Consider the following 21,021-nt stretch of genomic DNA (forward strand, 5'->3'; position numbering starts at 1 on the left):
TGGGCAGTGGAAATTTGTTATAGAACTTTGCTTTGCTTTTGTCTATGGACTTAATGTGCTGAAGAGAGATGCAACCTCCACATCAGCCGTCACGGATCAATCTTGCTGAATTGAAGGCTCAAATAGTGAAGAAACTTGGACCAGATGGGTCAAAGCAGTACTTTCATTACTTGAATAGGTTGTTGAGCTTGAAGATAAGCAAGACTGAGTTCAATAAACTTTGTGTTAGGATTCTTGGGAGAGATAACATTCCACTGCATAATCAGTTCATACGTTCCATTTTGAGAAATGCTTGTTGTGCAAAGGTTCCACCTCCAAGAAATGAGAATGAAGTTTTGGCGCAAGCTACAGTGATTGGCAATAAAGCACCTCCAAGTGATGCTATTGGGCAAAATGGTCCACATGTTGCTAGAAACCAGGCTTCATATCAACCAGGGTTGTCAAACGGGGATATTCTGCCATCATCTCCTCGAAAAGTCAGTAAAAGTTTTCATGATCATAGAACTGCAGACAACCATCGTGCATTTGGACCAAGTGGGAAGGCCAATTCCACTCTTCCACAACCAACAACTACTGTGTCGAGTGATTTTAATATGATCGAGAATGGGGGCTACAGTACACCTGATTTACATGGAGCAGTGCAGCATCATCAAGGACTCATGCAGAGAACCGAGCAGGCTCATGACCCTGCAAAATCTTCAGTAATAAAGATACCACAGGACATTCCAGTTTCTGTACATAACAAAGACCAATTTAGAGATGATCAGGAAGAAATTCATGCTAGGAGTTTACTTCAAGCTCCACTTGGTGTTCCACTTTGCATGGTTAGTGTAGGTGGGGCCCGTAGAGCACCTTTGGCAACCAGCAGCAAGTGTGTTAGTACTTCTAGTTGTGGTGCTTTGTTAGACAGTATAACCCTTAGGGAACGCATGAATCAGATTGCTACAGAACATGGCCTTGAAGGGGGGGTGTCTATGGATTGTGCTAATTTGTTGAACAATGGTCTGGATTCTTACTTAAAAGGTTTAATCAGATCTTGTGTTCAACTTATTGGAGCAAGGTCAGGGCATGGGACTATGAAGAACAACGCTGTGAAGCACCAAGCATATACGAAACCCGTTAATGGTATCAGACCAGGCCATCATTTGCAGTTAAGCACTAGCAAGCCTTCGGAACTCAGTCAAGAGCAGCAGTTACCTCATAGTCTAATATCATTGCAAGATTTTAGGATTGCAATGGAGCTGAATCCCCAGCAACTTGGCGAAGACTGGCCTTTGCTGCTTGAGAAAATATGCACACATGCATTTGATGAATGTGTGTGACTTTGTTATGTTCCGTGGAGCTTTGGATGGTCCCTACTGGATTTAAAAGCATGGGTTTTTCTTAGGCCTTATTGCTGCCATATTGTGATACACTTCTCTATTCTTTCCGAGGCCTTTTGTGCCCTCTTAAAGTTATAATTTTCTTTGCTGGCCTTATGCACCAGTCTGCCACTGTTGACCATAAGCGTTGTTTCTTACAAGATGATAAGGACTGGAGTTCGACATATTTGTTTCTTACTGCTAAACAGCTTGTTATTGGGCAGAAACACCACATTTGTTAGCAGCCACTGGGAAGGGAATCAAAAAGAAGAAGCCCACCTTGGCTGCCCTGTTGTATGATTAGCATAATTCTCACTTCATATCTTCTGCATTCTCCTGTAATTTATAGTTAATGAGGAATTTAGAACAGTTTTGCAGGAATAATCATGTAGTTAGTATGTTAGCGAAAAGTGAAGATCAATGATGCAAAAGCTCAAATGCATGTATCTTCAGAACCAAGATTGATTGGAATTCAATGTTAACCACACGTTTCCACCACTACCCTGACCATGGTAGTTCAAATTGTTTTTATTTAAAAACTTGAGTTTATTCATTTTTAGAATTTCCAGTGCTTAAACTTTTTCGTTTTCCTTTACTTTTTCTACTTAATACCTGATACTTTTTTGTGTTGAAGATAGCCTGTAGTTGTGCTTCCATTCTTTATGATAAATGAGTATGATTGCAGTCATGCTGGATATTATTCTGTAATGGGGCAATTTGTTATTGCTGAACTTATTTCATCGAACTCTGGTGTGGTTTTTGTGTGCGTGTGTTTTTGTAGTGCTTGCTTTTGTTCTTTTGGTTGTCAGCTGAAGTGGGGGTTCTCTCGGTAGCCTCTACAAGTTCAGGTTGCCTGCACATATTATGATGTGGGACACCGAGAAGTTTGTTTGTAAGTTCCCTATTCTGCCCTTTTAACAGACATGTGAATGTTGCTCCTGCTGCTGTCATATATGCAGTAATTGTAGGATCAATATTTTGAAGAATATGCTATTTTGCTGGCCGTGGACCTGTTGATTGTTACAAAAATGTTTTTAAAGAGATTCATCATTACCAGCTATTGTCAGTGCCATGATAATTGTTTTGAGTGGGGAAATAAGTGTGCGGTTTAGAGAATTGAAAGTAGGATGGAAAGAAAGGTTTTTGAAAGTACCAAGATGGCTAAGGATACAAACTTCTAACCACAAGGTCACGAGTTTGAATCCCAACTTTTTTGGTTTGAGCTGGTTAGCCATGAACAATCTAGGCTGGTTTACCTCCTTGTGGCTATTTGCTGGCTAGAGTCACAAAGTGGTTTGGTTTCCCTCGTCACCCAAAGAAAGATCACGCTCGAGCCCTCGGATGCATATATTATGGGTAGTAGATAAACATACATGCACTAATACTGATATGTGGACATAAAAGCCATACTTGAGAACATCATTCAAGTTTTATTATTACTGCTGACCTGCTGTAGTGCTGCATTTTATTTTGTTTACAGATGGGCATGATTTGTTGAGAAAGATGAACTAGCTAACTGGGATGGTAAAGATTATTATAGCATATCTATATCAAAATTGAGAATTGTTTACAACAAACATTTTTTCTAAAGCAATATTGAGTAGTTCTCCGCCTCTCCGGCATTTTAAAGAACAGTGTCTGACAATCACAAATGCACAATGTACTTGAAAATAGTAACTTTGAAAGTTCCTTCCTCCTTCAACTCTCTCTATTATTCATCAATGTTCTTCATATATTCTTTAGAAAGTTTGGACTCCATTATAAACTTTTGCTCTTTAATAAGACCAAGCCCTGATTCCATCAAAGCTTCCATTGTTTGCTGTTCAACTACAAAGTGAGGTATACATTTTGGGAATATAAACAAGAAGTGGGCAAAGCACATATCATTATTACCTCTGGGGGAATAAAAACAGGAAGCTTCCCATCCTTTCTCTGCCTAAGAAATCTCCTGCCAAGACCTTCAGCACCTCCGATGTCATCAACCCACTATATCAAAACAATAAATGAGTGCCCGCAGGCTTAGTTTACTGGTTTAGTAGGCAGTATTTGGGAGAAAAAGAAAACAATAAATGAATATTATACCCCAATTCTTCACTTCACTTTCCATGTTCATGGAAACAAGAAGTTAGTAAAATTGGATAGATCAAATCAGTACTTACTACCTTTAAGATTGACCGGTCATATGTCCGCGATCTCATAGCTCCATAAAAATCCAAGGCTGCAAAACTCCATTGTAAGTATCAGAAAAGCTATAAACCCGAGTTATGCAAGGTCAAGTAATGGTATCCAGAAAATTACCTTGATTAGGAAATTTATTAACTATCCTGGCAACCTCATCCTGTGTTATGCCATCTTTCTCATACATTCGAGAAACAATATTTACAATGTCTTCCTGGGTGGGCTGCCTGTTCCATGAAAATACATATATATGTATACCATCATTCCTTGATATACACTGACATTTTTTTGCCAAAGAGACAGAGACAGGGAAGTACCAAAAAAATTTATCCATCCTTCCATCACGAATTAAGGGAGCATAAATTGTTGAAAAGTCATTTCCTGTAACAATGATAGGAATCCTATGTGTAATATCCGAGTCTCTCCAGACCTGTCCGATACTTACTCTTGTGGGATTATCTGCCAAGTTCATCAGAGTTCCAACAACGATTTGATTGTTCACTGTCACTTGAGTATTACCTACAAATATACAAAAAACGCAAGGTGACAGAGAAATCAAGAATGCCAGTTAATGACAGAGTAAGTAGGAAAGAAGACAAGCCTCGAGATAATGAGCAGAAGGGTAAGTATTAGAAGCTTGTGTCTGTGTGTGTATATATAGTTGAGATAAAGTGAAACTTACCAAATCTACCAAGGCCAGCATCAATGTCATTGATCATCAAGCAGCTCAGCTTGCCCTATTTTAGCAAAAGAAGCAGTGAGGACTAAAAATGTACAGTATAGCTTAAATACCGAAAGGGATCAAAATATGCAATGTCCTGCTGATTTTCATTTCTTGGACATACATATACCAGTAGTGAAAGTATTAAGGCTTCTAACTTGGTTCTGAACCACTTGTGAAGCAGTTCTGTACCGTTCACGAATCAATTTTCCAGGTTCTCCTGTTGAAAATAAGAATGAAATAATTTAACCTTTGTTTTTCCTAGGAAACAGTGAACAAGAATTACAAGAGAATCAGACTCAAGGTTGGGACTGAAATTCCAGGATACATAGAATATTAGAATCCCTGACAAGTTTTAACTTTATATAAGTAAACACTTTAGGAAAGATCCATAATTTGGATATCAAATTTTTAAGAAAGTCATCCTACCAGCTCTTTCTGATTCCAATTCCCCTGCAGACATAATAACAGGCTCTACGCCCATGGTCTGAAAGATCAGTTCAGTTTGAAACGTTTTTCCTTGTCCTTTACCACCCCAAATGCCTGCTAGGAAGAAATGAGTGACAGTAAATAACCAGTATGATTCCTTTATAAATAGAACATTCTATTTGATAACCATGGGCCAAACCACACTAACAGATTGAATCCAATTTTCAATGTGGGAGTCTTAACAGTAAAAATAGCTACTTGCCTAGAATAAGAGGAACTTTGGCATTGATACTTTTAGCAATGAAGTTCTTCACTATGTGGCAAACTGCAAATAAACCAATGACAGGAACTAAGTCACTAGCATCTATAGTGGAAATTACAAACCGCTTTATTACGAACAGTCACACTGATTGAAATTTACCAACTTTATCCTGCCACCAAAAAAAAAAAATTATAAAAAAAAATTAAAAAAAATCAAATTCTCTTCAAGAGTTGGAGGAACCAATTTAGGGTATTAAAAGAGGAATGAAGTAAACTAAAAGAAATTACCAAGAAAAGTGGAGCAATATAGTAATCGCCTTGAAGATGCTCAAATGACCTGGTTACCTTCTGCCGATAATCAAACACAATATCCGCTGCGCACAACCAAACAATATCAGGAAAAGTTATTAAATTCCAGGGAAACACTTGATTCGATAGTTCAATCAAACGAAAATTGAAGCAATTTATGAAAACTTACAGTCTTTTCCGAGGAAATTTCCAGTGAAGAGGTCATCAATGACTCCCGCCCTAGCGCCGACGGCGATGTTCATGTTATCGGCCTCGGCACCGAGCCGGTAGAGATAATCCTTGCCTTCAGAGTCCTTGGCTTCCCACGAGGACTGTTCCGACAGCCTTTTCGCCTTCTTTTGCTCCGGCACCGCATTCGGGTTCGACTCTTCGTCTTCGCGCTGGCGATTCGAAGTCGCGAGTGATCGCACTGAGAGAGAAGAATGGTTTGGGAGTCTCTTTAAACGGGAGAGACGAGTGAAGTTTGGGGGAGTGAAGGGAGAGGAATGGTAGTGAAAGCAGAGCGCCATTGTTGTGGCCTTTTGCACTCTCTTTTTTTCTGACGATTTTGGCCGTTAAAAATGTAAGCAAACTGTTGACATTATCGTCCCAAAATCCGTTGATCGGTTGGTTTTATTTCGCGCCACAAATCCGACAAAAACCTGATCCATTTCTTTTTTTTCCCCTCTAAAGTATGAGCAAAACAATCATTAATATTGGACATTATTTATGATGTTTTATGTTTTATTTGTCATTATTTTTTTTATTTTTAAATTGTTTAAAACAAAATAGATTCAACTAAAAAAAAAAAGAATGTCTATAAATATTGTATCAATAATAGAGATTATGCGGTGACAATATTTATAACTTAATCTAAAAATTTTGTGTACCCTCAATATTTTTCTATCTCTGACACTACTAATTTGCTCGGTAACAATTAGTACTTAGTAGCTAGCTAATTGTATTAATATTTTTATTATCAAATTATAATAATTGTTTAAAAATTAGTTGCTTACTATTTTTAGTTAACGTGTAACAATATGTATACTGCATATATTTTATAATAATAATAATAATAATAATAATAATAATAATAATAATAATAATAATAATAATAATAATATATGATGAAATAATATAGGCCCTGTTTGGTAAAAAATTGGTCAATAGGTCAATTTTGGCTTATTTGACCACTATTAATTGTTTGATTTAGTTAAAATATCAGTATAAAGTTTGGTTAATTATTTTGCAACTCCAAAAGGCTAAAATTCAAAAAGTTACTCCAAGCAATTTTTTCTATCAGCTTTTTGAGAAAAAAATTATACCAAACAGCTATCAGTTAACAACTAATTTACCAAACACTTTTCTACAATCAGCTAATGTTATCAACTATTTATACCCTCTAATTAACACATTAGCTAACAGCCATTTTACCAAACAGGGCCATAATATGCCTTACAATAATAATAATAATAATAATAATAATAATAATAATAATAATAATATTGGTCAAATGAGAAGAAGTGTAGCAAGAAAGTTGCAACTGTCTACCGCTAGGGGATTATTGAGTTAATAACCGATTTGGTCCTCTGACTATCGCGAAACTACCGATTTGGTCCTCGAGTATATTCCTTACCAAATTAAGTCCTCAACTTTGCAATATTTACTCGATTTGGTCCTCCGTCCATTCCTCCGTAATCTCTCCGTCTTCTATGAGGATAACTTTGTAATTACACACAGCCTCCTTAATTCCCATTCAGACAGCGTATATTGTGGACTTGAATTATTATCCCAACGTATATTGCGTTCTTAATTATGAAGAAAACCCCAAATCGCTAACCCTAAATTTGCGTTCTCAGTCTGAAGAAAAACCTCGGTCGGTTTGTGGTGCATGTTCGATCAATGAGTATGGGAACGCCGGTGAGTGGGCATCGCGCATACACTTCAACAAGTAAGTTTTCATTATAGTTTAATTTATGAACAATGGTACGGTGTGTGTAGTATAATTCTGGTGGGTGGGTCTATGGTTTCTGCGCAATTTTTGTATAATATTGGTGGGTGGGTGTATGGTTTAGATTGTTTGTGTTGATAATGGCGTCCACTATATTGTCATATTGTAAACTGTGTATGCTTGTAAAGTGTGTATGGTTGAAAATAATTTTTTTTTTATGTAAACTTTGCATTATGTTGTCCTTTTTGTTACTTTCACTATGAATGTGGTCCCATGATTATATGTACCATTAATTTGCAGTAGGTTGTGAGCACATGGGGTCCAATTACTGTAAAGTTAAATTAATTCGTATTTTTTATGTTTATAATATCCAGTTATGTGTGTGAACCAGGTAGTTTTACACCATTAATTTCTTTGCTGTAAAAGTAGCTTTACAGTAGATGTATTAACTGCATTAACTTGTTTTTAAAGCAGGTAGTCATGGTAGTTACACATTTACCCTTAAAATAAGGCATGAGGGCAGAATACAGTTAGGTAACCCACCTAGGTATTTGGAAGGTAGTGTTAACTATTTCAATGACATAGATTCAGATATGTGGGGTATCATGACTTTAAGGGAGAAGGTTCAGGAGTTGGGATATAAGAAAGAGGACAGTAGGTGTTTTAGTAAGACTGAAAATGGTCTAGAAGAGCTAGTTCTAGATCTGGATACTTGGAAATTGGTTAATTGTGGTTTGCGGCCAAAGGAAATTGAGATATGGGTTATAGTAGGGGTGGTAGGTGAAGATGAGGATGTTAATGAAGTAAATGAGTATGGTGGAGGGAGTTCTGCTGGGGATGATTCTGGTGGAGGGAGTTCTGCTGGGGATGATTCTGATTGGGAAACTGGAGAGTATGGTGAACATTTAGAGGACTTTGAAGACAGTGATTATGAGCAGTGCAGAGTTGATGACCAGGAATTTATCAAATTCACAGATCCAAATGTTGAGTATGTAGGAGATGGAGGTCTGGAAATTGCTACACAGTCAACTGGAGAACATAACCCTATAGTTGAGGAGGTTAATTTATCTGATGGTCCTATTCCAGAGAATGAAACTACGGCTATAGTACATGTAGGAGAATCAGTTAGGCCTATTCTTCCTCCTCCAAATTTGCCTTCCCCATTGTGGCTTGGAAAATGTTATGTGAACAAAGAGGCTTTCAAAGTGGATGTTCACACATATGCTGTCCAGTTTGGAAAAGAGCTAAAGTTTAAGAAAAATGACTAGGTTAGGTGTGTATCTACATGTTCCCAAGAGGGGTGTAAATGGCAAGTAACATGTAGGAAAGATTCTGATGAAGGAAATTGGAGGGTGAGTGCCTTAAATGATGAGCATTCAAACTGTCCCTGGGTGAATGATAACAGGTTGATAACTGCAAGATTAGTTGCAAAGAGGTGGAAAAAACACATATCTGGAAACAGTACTTTGAAAATGAGTGAATTTAGAGAGACAGTGTGCACAGAGGATCGACATTCAATGAGTATAAGGCAAGCATACAAGGCAATGAAAATTGCCAAGGCTGAAATTAAAGGTGAGATTGAAGACAATTTCAACAGAATATGGAGTTATAAATTGGAAATGGAAAAAACTAACCCCAATAGCAAGTGCGAAGTCAAATTATCTAATCTTGAATGTGAGGGAGGTAAAAAGAGATTCCTTAGAATATATATATGTTGGGAAACATGTAGAGAGGGGTTCAAGTACTGTAGGCCAGTGATTGGGGTTGATGGATGCCATATTAAGGACAAAGCTGGTGGAATGATGCTCACTGCAATTGCTCTAGATGCTAATGAAGGAATATTTCCAATTGCATATGCAATAGTGGAAGGAGAGAACAAAGATTCTTGGTGGTGGTTTTTACATCTTTTGAAAACGGACATGCAAATTGACAATATCTCTCAACATAAATATACCTTCATGTCTGATAAGCAAAAGTGGCTTATTCCAGCTTTTGAAGAAGTGTTACCAATGGTTTCTCATAGATTTTGTGTTAGGCATTTGCATGCCAACATGAAGGTAGCTGGCTTTGGAGGAATGGCAGTTAGGGATGCATTATGGAAAGCTGCTAGGGCCACAACTGTACCAACATTTTCACAGGCCATGAGGGAGTTAAAAGCATTAGATGTACAAGCTTTTGCATGGTTCATCATTGGATGTATGTATCACAAGGAAAACTTAAACCATTCAGTACTTGCTTTTAACCATTACAAGAGAAGCTACCATTACAAAGAAGCAAAAACCAACACCAACCATTCAGCAAAAACCAACATAAACCATTCATTGCTTGTTACATTCATTACAATAAAGGAAAAACCATTTAACAATTACAAGGGAAGCTACCATTACAATGAAGCAAAAACCAACATAAACCATTCATTGCTTGCTACCCTTCACTCCATTACAATAAAGGAAAAACCATTTAACCATTACAAGACAAGGGAAGCTACCATTACAATGAAGCAAAATCCAACATAACCTATTCATTGCTTGCTACTACCATTACAATAAAGGAAAAACCATTTAGGCTAGAGGAATGCTCCCAACCACTACACATTGGCCCTTGAAATTACACAACATAAGCACTGCTACCATTACACACACAAAAATTAACACCTTAAACCAACCCTTTGCCTTAGACTTCGACATCTTAAACATGCCAGTTGAGTCTCTTAGCTGAGCTTTTAGCCTTTCAATCTCTTGATCATTTCGATTTATTCTTCTCAACAACCCGGGAATAATTGTCTTTGATCGTGAACACATGGGAGGGTCATACCATCTCACAAATCCACACCCACCACCACCACTTCCCTGTACAAACCATAAGCACAATTCTCCTTGTACTGAGTATAGAAGTATAAAAAAAAATGACACAACAAATAAACTATTCAAAGCATACTCACTTGATGTTCATAAGCACAATCCCAATACCTTCGTCCCGGATTATCATCTGTCCATGAAGTTCGCACCTTCAACCTACGGCCACAGTGGCAATTATATATGGATCTTGCATCTCCATAGTGCACTCTTGAATCACCCAAGCTCCCCTCACTAGTTGTATACATAGTTCGGACGGATGGACTGAGCTCTGAATAATTTAGGCTGGAATGGAAGGAAGGGAAGGCTTCGCGATTAGGGTTCTTATGGAAATACGTTGTCTTCGCGATTAAGAACGCAATATACGTTGGGATAATAATTCAAGTCCACAATATACGTTGTCTGAATGGGAATTAAGGAGGCTGTGTGTAATTACAAAGTTATCCTCATAGAAGACGGAGAGATTACAGAGGAATGGACGGAGGACCAAATCGAGTAAATATTGCAAAGTTGAGGACTTAATTTGGTAAGAAATATACTCGAGGACCAAATCGGTAGTTTCGCGATAGTCGGAGGATCAAATCGGTTATTAACTCGGGATTATTTTATAAAGTCTTAGGTATTCAGTCCTAAAGGGAACTTCTCTTCTACGTATTCTTCTTCTACTTCATTCAATGTTCATGGCCTATATATATGTAATACACCTACTACAAATATAATAGAGAATTTCGGTTTGGTTTAGCCCAAAACGACATGTGATTTTTACCGCTTCGATTTTCACGTTAAATTCTTGTGTTATTGTTTATTGTTCAAATAGGCAATCAAACCACACACGATAATATAATTAGGTCACTGAACTAAAAAAAAAAAAAAGTTACAATTGAGTCCCTAAACTAACCCATTTCAAGCAATTTGTCTAATTTGTAGGTTTCCCCCTTTCTAACCGGTCACCCAATTTAAAATATTTTTTAAAAATAATTTTTAAAAAAATTAATTAAAATAAACTTAAATAAATAAATAAATAAAAATAAACACGTCGTCTCCGTCGGAGACGAAGAATGTATCTTCGTCTCCACGTTGGAGGCAATGTTTTTTTTTAAAGTTTATTTTAATTAATTTTTTTAAAAAAATTATTTTTAAAAAATATTTTAAATTAGGTGACATGTTAGAAAGGGAGAAACCTACAAATTGAACAATTGTTTGAAATGTGTTAGTTTAGGGACTCAATTGTAACTTCTTTTTTTTTAGTTCAGTGACCTAAAATGCATTAGCTCTATTACATTGTAGTATCTGTTCATATACTTTCTCAATCTACTGAAACACAAAGAGCTAATAACGCCTCCATTGAGGCTTGAACTCACAACCTTCCTAATGGAAGTCCAACCCGGGTACCATTTGACCTTTATTCCTTATTTATTGATTTCCTGCAATTATCTTATTATCATTCTTCTTCTTCTTTTTTTATGGAGAATTCTATTTTCTCCATCAATATATTTACAATATAATAATTTCATTTAGTAAGAAATGTTTTATAATAAAAGAAAATAACACGAGGGAGCAAAGGACATTTTGGTTGCTGGGTGATGTCAGATACTCAGATGTGGGACATTATTGATCACCAATAAAAAGGGGTGGTTAAATTCTTCTCCTTTATTTGTTATTACATACGGAGTATTTATTAAACATTTCACATAAATATAATTATTATATCCCAAGGGCCCACACCTAGACCGAACAAAACATTTAGAAAGATGTATGACTCAATAGATCGGGTCAAATGTCAGTGTGCACAAGAAATCAACTCACTTTAGACATAATCTCTATACTACCGTTGCCGAAATTCGAACGTTAATTTCTTCTCGGTCTACTGAAATATTGAGCTAAACTCATGCCGGCAACAAGCTCACATTCTTTTGATAGTAATCGATGTTTTTAATATTACATGCATTTAATCATATTGAGATGATTAAATTGCAGTGGGGATATAATACTATCAAACATTCAATTCAGTGTTCTTTATAGCATTAACATTAAGCAGTGTTGGAAATGATATATATAATATGATATTGTAAAGACAACAGATGAGAATGAAATCAATAATTTTTGCAGTGCAGTCCCACAGGGATGGATGGGATGAGAACTAATTAGGGATTCCAGCTTCTAGTCTTGCTCTTAGGTTCTTTCTTAGAATTTTGCCTGAGGGAGACTTTGGAACAGAATCAACAAAAAATACCTTTTTTATTCTCTTGTAAAATATCACCTGCACACCCCAATATAATACAATATAATAAATTAGCTAGGTTTCTATAGTATTATTATCTGTGACTTATATCTTTAAAAAAAAAAAAAAAGAACCTGAAATAAATAGTAAAGACTGACCTGTTTAGAGACAAACTCTTTAACTTCATCCTCAGTGAGGCTACATCCATTAGTTTTAACAACAAAAGCAACTGGAACTTCCCCTGCCTGCTCATCTTTCATGCTGTAACATACAGTTCAGACCACAATTAGAATCAAAACAAATACTTCTTATATCCCATTTTATCTATCTTGTTTACTATTTATTGGTCAAACCAACTATTTCTTCTTTGTCTATTTTTTCTTTAATTATTTTTAAATTTGATTTTTTTGTGTTTTATATTAGTTTATAAATTTTATATATTAATACTAAATTTAATATTATGAAAAATTAAATTTAAAATAATTTAAGCATATATTAGTGTGCAACCTTTAGTTGGCTGTGTGGCTGCGATTAAGCATACAAGTAAACGTATTTTCGATTTTCGTTTTATCTTAAAATAGGAGTTTCTTGGGTTAATGAACGTGAAAATGTGATTGTTGTTAGACGACTTACGGGATAACAGCAGCATCAGAAATTTGTGGGTGGGTAAGGAGTAAGGCTTCAAGTTCAGCTGGGGCGACCTGAAAGCCCTTGTACTTGATAAGCTCCTTGAGGCGATCCACGATGAAAAGCTCATCGTCATCGTCGATGTATCCTATATCTCCGGTGTGTAACCATCCTTCCTTGTCGATTGTTCTCTCTGTAGCCTCTGGATCATTCAAATAACCTGTACATATAATATATACACAAAAATATGCTTAAATAGTTGACACGGGTTTAGCTCACCATTAAGTAATATTTAGGAGAAGAACTTAAATAGATAGCTAGAGGAAGTAATTGCATTCTTTAATTTTAGTATTTAACATTTAGTGATTATACTTTCAAACACGACAGCTGAAAAAATCATGATTTTTTACTACAATTTAACATATTTATAGTAGAAAAAATCATGATTTTTAAATTTATTTTTTAAATAAATAACCGCTTGACATGATTTTTATTGATGAGATTAAATCATGAATAAAAACGAAGTCCTTTAAATGTTTTGTCAAATGCTAGTAGTTGGATTCTTGCGAGTAATTTAACATGATTAGAACAAAATTTTCAAACAATTCGATCATCCACTCTTATAACTACTCGAACACGTAACATTTTGTTTAGAATGGTATTAATAATGTTATTATACTACAAGGTATTTGGTACTTGACATTATTATTACTTTTAGTAATATCATTTATCTGATACTCTGATAGTATGCATTAGTAAGTGGAGATATTTAGCATTTGGACCATGTAAGTCACTTAAGATGCATCTAATGATTATCTCATTCACCAAATTCAAGGTAAGAGTAATAACATCTAATACAAGCTCATAATGTTAGTCTTTACCTGAAATAAAAATTGTATTAGTAGTATAAAATGCAATTAAATAGTTGTTTTTTTAGTGTTATCTATGTTGTACATTATTTATATTTTTTTTTCTCAATTTTAATCCTTAAATTTTTCCTTTTGACCTTTTATTTAACTTTAGTCCTTAAATAGACTTTTCTTTAGTGTTTTTTTTTTTAATGTTATACATTTATATCTTATTAATTTATCCTTAAATTTAAGATATATAAACTAAATGAATATTTAACTGAAAAAAAAATTAAAATTAGAATAAAATCAATAGTCAAGAGATTATTTATGGTCAAATTGAAAGTTGGTGATGAAAATTGGTAAATATCAATACTCAATGAATCATTTATGGCCTAATTGAAAGTTGAGAATAAAAATGGGTAAATGTCAATAATCAAGGGATCATTCCTATAGTTAACTCTATTATTATTTAGGAAAAAGTGTCAAATTGGCCCCCTAAGTCGAATGGATAGTGCAATTGGGTCCCCTAAGTGAAAAAAGCTCCATTCGGGTCCCCTAAACCTGTAAAATTGTTCAATTAAGTCCAAGTTGACTTGTTTATCAGGTTAAATGCATACGGTGTTGACACGTGTCCTTATTTTATTTTTTTATTAAAAATATTATTTATTATAAATTAATTAAAATACTAATAATAATAATAATAATAATAATAATAATAATAATAATAATATAATAATAATAATAATTAAAAAAATTTTAAAAAAATAGCCACCGGCTGTCAACGCCGGACAGCCGATGGTTGTCTTCCTTCTTCAAGGATAACCGTGATCGTCCGGCCACGGCTGTTTAAGGAAGACGGCCATGGCCGTCTTCTAGATCTGGACGTGGACTACAGCCTTCGCCGCCGCCCTAACGAAGGGGACTGGAACGACCGTCTTCCTTAGACGGCTGTGGCCGGACGGCCACGGCTGTTTTTTTTTTATAATAATAATTATTATTATTTTAATTAATTTATAATAAATAATATTTTTAATAAAAAATAAAATAAAGACACGTGTCAACACCGTATGCATTTAACCTGATAAACAAGTCAACTTGGACTTAATTGAACAATTTTACAGGTTTAGGAGACCTGAATGGAGCTTTTTTCACTTAGGGGACCCAATTGCACTATCCACTCGACTTAGGGGGCTAATTTGATACTTTTTCCTATTATTTATGAATGGAATTGACATTTAAATTAGGGTGAGTCGTCTCATGTGAGACAAATTGAGTCAAGATGGAAATGTAATACTTATGTTGGAAAACATAATGCTAATCAGAAATAAATTATTTGTTACTTATAAGGAAAAAAATGATATTCTTTAAGAAAAATGTAATACTTTTAAATCAAAATGTAATATTTAGAGGTAGGATAGTTATTTGTGAAAAAAATGTGGATAAATTAATTGATTGTTACCTAATATAGAAAGTGTAATACTTATGAGGAAAAATGTGTTATTTTTTATGAAAAATATAATACTTTTCAATCAAAATGTAATATTAAAGGTTGAAAATTTCTAATACTTATGAAGAAAAATGTAATATTTATTAAAAATTCGATCTTCTTCATAGATTCGTGAGACGGTCTCATAAAGATTTTACCTTTAAATTATTGTTTCAATAATGAGTTAATTTTATTTTTGGTCCTAGATTTATAGGTGACAACCCACTTTTAATATTTTTTTTTAAACATCCACCTTTGGTCCTAGTATTATTGCGGCATAATCATTTTTTATCATTCATCTACAAAATCGTTGAAATGATGTTAAATATAAGGACATTTTGATTTTTTTTTTAATATACAAAATAAGTTGACCCGCTATATTTTTATTTTTTTTGAAAAAAATCCCTATTTGAAGACCAATATGTCTTTAATTTTATTTAAGAGCATTTAAACAGCTTTGTTGATAAAGGACAAAAAATGATCATGACACAATAATACTAAAACCAAATATAAATATTCTAAAAAAAGATTAAAAGTAGAATGTCACCTATAAATTTAAACCACAAATGAAATTAATTATTTCAATAATTTACTAAAACCAAAATTAATTCTAACCTCACACCTAAATTGACTTTCTTATCCCATTAGAAAAAAAAAATGAAGAGATATTATAATTAAGTGGGATCCGATCGAACCTTTAACCAATTATATATTATTAAGATAATATCTAATATATATATTTTTTGTTAAATAAAAAGTCAAATTCTATTTAATATTATGATTGATTAAAAAATATCCTATAAGTTTCTTAATGACTTCATATGATTAATTTATTTTTCCACATGGAAGACAATAAATGTATATATGTACCTTTCATGATTTGGTCACCCCTAATGCATATTTCTCCCGGTTGGTTCCGGGGTAAAGAGGATCCAGTATCCGGATCCACAATTCTCATTTCTGCATTTCTAACAACTGTCCCACACGAACCAGATTTAATCTCAAAAGGCTCTTTCGCAAAGGCTAAGCACATTGCCAATACTGACCCTGCTTCTGTCATTCCATAACCCTAATATCACAATACAAACCGTTAAACAATATTAAAGAAAAATAAGTGAATTTTTTTTAATGAAATAAGATAGTGAAAGTACCTATGATTTTTATATAATAATAAAGCTAAGATTTTTTAAAAATATTTTTATTGGCTATTAAAAATGTATCCCCCGATGAATTAATGACAAATAATTAGTTAAACAAAAAGTATGAAATTTTTTTTTACGGATTCCCAACGCACTGTGAATAAAATTTTAAACATTTTATTTAAATGCACAAATTAATTTGTTGATGACCTTGTGGTTAAGCGGTATAACATTAACTTTTTCCAATGAGAAGTCATCAGTTCAAACCCTTGTGACATCCCATTTGGCAGAATGATCAATAAAAAATAAAAAATTTATGACACCGGAAAAACGATCAAAAGCTAAAAATATTCAATAAAAATAATGTTTTCGACTAACATTAAAAATTTTGAAATTTCTTTTTGTTGTTATTACTAATTAGCCATCAGGAGTGATGCTTAATTCTTCCTTTAAGTACTACATAAGAAACTATCAATAGACAATAAAGTAATTGACAAAGACATCATACCAATTCCAATTCGGTAAACATATTAGTTGTTCCCATTTTGTTTGATTCATTCTTTCACACTTCCGTGATTCAGATTGAAACGAAAGCCGCTCATTATTATAAGATAAAGATACAAGCTCACTTTCAACGTATCAAAATGAAATTACTATTTTCATTCTTACATGAATTATTGTATTTAGTTATTTTCACCATTTATAATATATATAAACATAAATTTATAGTTTAAATATCAATTTAAAGTTTAAATATCAATTTAAATTTTACTCGAGAACGAACAAATCATTCAATTAATTATTCCGGATAAACATTATAAGTTTGCAACATTGCAAGCATATTTTGTAGGTAGGGGTGTTAGCGAACAAAGCTTTCGGCAAACTACTCGTGTTCGAAAAGTATTCATTTATTAAGCTAAACGAATATAAATAAACAAATATATATATATATATATATATATATATATATATATATATATATATATATATATATATAGTTGTGTTGTTTGTTTGGTTATTGTCTATGAACATTGATTAGTTCTTGTTCAGTTATTTTCAAAAAAAAAAAAAAAAACTATTTCTTATTAATGAACGAATTGTGATCATGAACATATGCATGTGCTTCATTATTAAGTGTTCATGAACGTAAATGAATATTTTCACAAATATTAATGAAATGTTCGTGAATGTGTTCGTTAATGTTAATATGCTTGTGATGTTTGTGAACGTTAACGAACACTAATGAATGTTTAATAAATAAACACAAACATGATTTTCAAAAACTTGAACACACAAACATAAACATAAAAAACTCTAAACATCTTAACAAACTAACACCAACAACCTCGGTTCGTTAATGGTCCCATTTGTGTGGGATTTCTTGTTTCTTTTTAGTTTAATAGGTTATCTAATCGTCTAAAATTAATACAATATGTCGTGTTTAAAGATATTTTAGATTTGACTTTTATACCTATATTATCTTAGTGGACCCAACTCATACCATTTATATATTAAATGTCATTATACAACTATGGTCTATATTGAATTAATGGCAAATGAAAGCTCCCCAACTCATATAATTTATTAAATGTCATGATTTCAACTACGATTTATATTATGCTCACAGCTAAATATAAATCCGAGTCATCATGCAATTATATTAGCTGATTTAGCTCCCATGATTATTAGTCTATTAAATACGATTAATTATACATTAATTTAAATTGGCACAAAATAAGGAATGCAAAATGAGAAAAGATTAGAACTTACTTGACCAAGTTTGGCGTTGGGAAATTTGGCTCTGACGGTGTCTTGAAGTTCCTTTCCAAGCGGCGCCGCCCCGGACATGACGGTCCTAACGGATGAAAGGTCATAATTGTCCACTACAGGGCTCTTGGCGATGGCGAGAACAATCGGCGGGACGAAGGGCCCAATCGTAACTTTGTACTTCTGGATGAGTTCCAGGAAGAGGTTGATATCAAATTTGTTCATAATAAGGATCCGGGCCCCGACCCGCAAACCGCAAAGCAAAATCGAATTGGAGTAGATATGGAAGAAAGGCAGGGCGCAGAGCACCACATCTTGGTCGTGGATGTAGAGATGAGGGTTTTCTCCGTCCACTTGTTGAGCGACGCTGGTGACGAGTCCCTTGTGAGTCAACATCACGCCTTTCGGAAGTCCGGTGGTGCCGGAGGAGTACGGCAGCGCCACCACGTCGTCCGGCTTCACCTCCGTCTCCGGCATGTCGTTCTCCTCCGCCTCCGATAGCTCCGAGAAGTGCGAGCAACCTTTGGGAGCCGAGTCGGTGCAGAAAACCTTGATTTCATTCTCCCATGCATATTCTCTGACCTAAAAAATTCTCGCAGTTCGGAATTTCCGATTCATTCCATCAAAATCAATGTGATTAATTAATCAATTAAAGTCGCACTCACACAACAATCCGATCGGCGATCGGCGATCGGCCTTACCTTGTCCACGTAACAAGCTAGAGTCACGATGAGCTTTGCATTGGACGCCTTGACCTGCTTAATCACCTCCGCCGGCGTGAACAGAGGATTCGCCATCGTCGCCACAGCGCCGCGGTAAGACGCGCCGAGGAACGCGAACACAAACTCCGGACAGTTGGGAAGCAGGATCATGATGGTGTCGCCGTGGTTGATCCCTGCTTTATGAAGCCCGGCCGCAACTTTCCGGCAACTGAGTTCCACTTCAGCGTAAGTATATACCCGATCATCGGAGCCGTTGATGAGGCAGGGGCGGTCCCGTAAGACGGAAATGTTCTGGAAGCAATAGGAATGGAGAGGGAGGTGGTTGGAGATGTAAATATCGGGGAGTTTTGATCGGAAAATGATGTCACCACCGCCCTGCTCTGTTTTGGTTGCCATCTTCAATGGAGTTGGTGGGAGAGGGAAGAAATGGACACACCAAATAAAAATTTAAAAAAAATTAAAAAGGAGAGGGTAGGCTACTTTTTTAGGTTTTGGTTAAGTGTGTCCTGAATATGAAATGTTGAATGGGTGCAATATAAATGAGGTGGTGGTGGTGGAGCAGGGTTGGTGAGGGACTTTATGGGAATTTTGGGTTGGTCAAGGCTAAATTTCTGAGAATAATTGATTTTCCTTCCCAAAATATCAAAATGTTTCTTTAATTTATAAATTATTTTGCCAACTATTCTCCGTGCAAATTTTGGTGAAAGTTCACTTAATCCACAGAATCGAATAATTTCGATTAACCGTTCTTTAACCAAAAGACTTCTGTTCAGTTAATGGGTAAAGAATTTACAAAACTTCAATTAATGATTAACTCCGTTCGAAACTATCGGTTAACCGAACGATTAATCAAAATTTTATATATATATATATATATATATATATATATATATATATATATATATATCGTTGTTTGAACTTTATAATTTGTGCTTTTATGTTTGTAGTGTTGTTATGATATTGTGTTTGTATAATTTTTTTATGGATTTATTATTATAGGTATTATTTTAATTAAATTTATTATTATAGGTATTATTTTAAAGATTTAAAACTTTAGTTTAAAAAACTTCGATTAATCGGTTAACCGATCAATTAACAAAAAGAATTTGGTTCTGTTAATTCGGTAATACAAAGTTCGGTTCGGTTAAACATTTAAAAATTTCAATTAAAACGGCTCGGTTAACCGAACAGTGAACTGATTACACACTCCTATCTATTGTGTCATGACACGTCTATTATTATTCTAAATGAGTGATCACAAGATCAATTTATGGTATGATATTGACAATTAAAAATGAAATTAACCTCTGTACCATAATTAATTGGTTATGATGTGAGTTTTATGTAAACATATCTTCCTTATTTTGATTCAATATGTGTATTATTTTACACTTTTATTAACTTTCTCAACAAACTAAATATATTTAAAAAAGAATTTAGAAAAAATAACAATGACAATCTTGTACGTTGAAAAGTCATGATTGTTACAAAGGAGACCTCACCATACTGAATTACAACATACATAAAAAATAAAAATAAAATAAAATAAAAAAAAAAGTTTCCGGTAACAAAATAGGGCTAATTGACTAACTTCATAATTTATGTGCTTTTCAGGTGACAATGCCAGAGTGGATACAAATAGAAAGAACTATTTTATTTTCTTTTTATTTAAAATAAATCAATAGGTTCAAACCGATAATAATTTTTTAGAAATACATTTTATCATTTACTTAAAAAAAAACTAGTTTATATTTAAAATTAAATTGTATTTTTTATTCATCAAGTGTAGTGCTATTATGAAATATGGTAGGTGTGTGCATAAAACCATAACTAAAAAAATTAATGATTTCTTTGAAATTCTATAGTTTATTAAATTGCATAAATTATTGGATTCGAAATTGTGTAACTTTGTCTTACCAAACTCCATTAGATGTAACATGATGAGATTCATGCATGGCTGGTTTTGTAGAAATAGAGGTAATGTGTTTCATTTAGTTTCTTCTTATTATTTGTACATATATATATATATATATATATATATATATATATAGTTATAAATGTAATTTAAAGAATATGATATTTACTAAAATCTTCTGTACATTGATCTCAATTTATATACCAATGAATTATAAATAATTTGATATGTTTTTTTTTTTTTTTAAAT

General features: G+C 33.9%; 2 protein-coding genes across 2 annotated transcripts; both read right to left on the reverse strand.

Moving 5' to 3' along the window:
* Positions 1 to 2,870: 2,870 nt before the first annotated feature.
* LOC109163100 (ribulose bisphosphate carboxylase/oxygenase activase, chloroplastic) lies at positions 2,871 to 5,856 on the reverse strand. The gene is made up of 12 exons (XM_019311819.1): positions 5,429 to 5,856; positions 5,239 to 5,324; positions 5,111 to 5,120; positions 4,952 to 5,014; positions 4,690 to 4,803; positions 4,419 to 4,480; positions 4,222 to 4,276; positions 3,857 to 4,058; positions 3,660 to 3,766; positions 3,524 to 3,579; positions 3,255 to 3,347; positions 2,871 to 3,180 (listed from the first exon to the last, which is right to left on the reverse strand). The coding sequence occupies exons 1-12, from the start codon at positions 5,766 to 5,768 to the stop codon at positions 3,073 to 3,075; spliced, it is 1,296 nt and encodes a 431-aa protein (XP_019167364.1). The 5' UTR covers positions 5,769 to 5,856; the 3' UTR covers positions 2,871 to 3,072.
* A 6,176-nt stretch (positions 5,857 to 12,032) lies between these two features.
* LOC109163099 (4-coumarate--CoA ligase 2-like) lies at positions 12,033 to 19,368 on the reverse strand. The gene is made up of 6 exons (XM_019311818.1): positions 18,837 to 19,368; positions 18,139 to 18,717; positions 16,100 to 16,298; positions 12,899 to 13,112; positions 12,424 to 12,526; positions 12,033 to 12,304 (listed from the first exon to the last, which is right to left on the reverse strand). Exons 1-6 carry the CDS (start codon positions 19,251 to 19,253, stop codon positions 12,185 to 12,187), a joined length of 1,632 nt encoding a protein of 543 aa, XP_019167363.1. The 5' UTR covers positions 19,254 to 19,368; the 3' UTR covers positions 12,033 to 12,184.
* Between the last annotated feature and the right edge of the window lie 1,653 nt (positions 19,369 to 21,021).

The sequence above is a fragment of the Ipomoea nil genome, unplaced genomic scaffold (assembly GCF_001879475.1).
Source record: "Ipomoea nil cultivar Tokyo-kokei standard unplaced genomic scaffold, Asagao_1.1 scaffold2975, whole genome shotgun sequence".
Taxonomy (NCBI): domain Eukaryota; kingdom Viridiplantae; phylum Streptophyta; class Magnoliopsida; order Solanales; family Convolvulaceae; genus Ipomoea; species Ipomoea nil.